General features: G+C 37.9%; 1 protein-coding gene across 1 annotated transcript in view; it reads right to left on the reverse strand.

Moving 5' to 3' along the window:
• Positions 1-731: 731 nt before the first annotated feature.
• Positions 732-1,875, reverse strand: part of LOC100949629 (thioredoxin-dependent peroxide reductase, mitochondrial) — a 1,434-nt gene continuing 290 nt past the window's right edge. Inside the window, 1 exon segment of the mRNA XM_023519478.1 lies at positions 732-1,875. This exon segment is cut by the window's right edge and continues 79 nt beyond it. Coding sequence (XP_023375246.1) covers positions 1,416-1,875 — 460 coding nt within the window. The 3' untranslated portion in view covers positions 732-1,415.

Raw genomic sequence — 1,875 nt, forward strand, 5'->3', positions numbered from 1 at the left:
AGATCGAGTCAAAGTTATACAATAAATGTGCTCTTTGCCCAGACAGCAAAGAGCTATGAATTTCCCCATTCCCTCCTCCCCTCTCCCAGCTTGATTTTCACTGAGATTTTCTTCCATGTATGTACTGAAGTGTTGACTGATTAGTTCCAACTTGGTATTGAGTACATGTGTTTGTTTCTTCATTCTCGTGATGTTTCATTTACAAGAATAATTTCCAGTTCCATCCAGGTTGTTACAAAAGGTACTAGCTGTCCACTTGTTTATGACTGAGTAGTACTTTGTAGGATGTAACACCACATTTTATCAATCCATTCGCATGTTGGTGGGCATGTGGGTTGTTTCCATGTCTTTACGATTGTGAACTGTGCTGCTATAAACATTTGCGTGCAGGTGTCCTTTTTATGAAATGATCTTTTTCCTTTGGGTAAATGCCCAGCAGTGGGATTGCTGGTTCCAATGGTTGGTAGACTTTTAGTTCTTTGAAGCATCTCCAAACTTCTTTCTGTAGAGGCTGCACTAGTTTGCAGTCCCACCATCAGTGTATAAGAGTACCTTTCTCCCTGAATCCTCTCCAGCACTTGCTGTTTTAGGACTTTTTGATAAGAGCTTTTCTCTCTCTCTTTTTTCTTTCATTCTGAATCACATTACTTTATTTCATTTTCTTTTTTTTTTTTTGTGTGTGTTAAAATGCAAACTGTTTTTATTATATATTTTACAATGAACATTTCAAGAAAGAAAATAATTATAATAATTTGAAAATGCAATCCATGGATTCAATAAATATCCTTTATGTTACACCTAATCAATACCTAGAAGCATAGGTAGGCACTAAGTTAGCTAATGAATAAAATAAGTAAAATGACTCTGTGAACTATAAATCTCAAGGATGAGGATCCCGCATGATCAGTTAAGTCACTTTGCTGCTGTAGTTTTTTAATAACATGATTCACATTTGTTTCAATCACACACACATCCATTGCAAGAGTTAAATTAGACTGTTGATGCAAATAACTTAAACTGTGACCTTCATTACCTTAAAAGATGATTCAGTGTAATACAAAAAAATTCAAAGAGAAAATTTCAGGACCCTTGATCAGAAGCTTTCAATGCTTGTTGTACTGCTTTGGTGTAGACAAAGGTTTCAGCAAGGCTAAGAAAAAAAGAGCATTTCCTTTATCCTTTAAAGATGAGATCTCAACTACACATTCCATAGAAACTAGCTAGTTAGCCATCAAGATGTTACCAATATAGAACTCTTCATTTAAGTGACTAACCACATTTTAAAAGCTTTAGTCCGCATTACAAAAACAACATATTTAGGGAAATATTTATGAATACAAGCATAATTGGTTCATCTCTGAAATGCTAAAAGCGAGTTCCAACTGTGCTTCTTCTCTTGCATGAGAAGGTACGATCTACTGGTTTACCTTCTCAAAGTACTCTTTGGAAGCAGTCGGATTTGGTTTGATTGTAGGAGAATCCGGTGTCCAGTTTGCTGGGCAGACTTCACCATGGGCTTCTACAAACTGAAACGCCTTCACCAAACGGAGGGTCTCTTCCACACTTCGGCCCACTGGGAGATCGTTGACACTCAAATGCTTGATGACTCCATTGGGGTCAATTATGAAGAGACCTCTTAGTGCAAGACCAGGACCTTCTAACAGCACACCGTAGTCCCGGGAAATCTGTTTAGTTAAATCTGACAGGAGTGCGATGTTCATGTGGCCCAAACCACCATTCTTCCTCGGTGTATTTATCCAGGCAAGATGCGTAAAGTGGGAATCCACTGAGACTCCAACAACTTCACAGTTCACATCATGAAATTCATTGGCTTTGTCGCTGAAAGCAACAATTTCTGTAGGACACACAAAGGTG

This window comes from Otolemur garnettii, unplaced genomic scaffold (assembly GCF_000181295.1).
Source record: "Otolemur garnettii isolate 467f Iridium unplaced genomic scaffold, OtoGar3 scaffold00177, whole genome shotgun sequence".
In the NCBI taxonomy this organism is placed as follows: domain Eukaryota; kingdom Metazoa; phylum Chordata; class Mammalia; order Primates; family Galagidae; genus Otolemur; species Otolemur garnettii.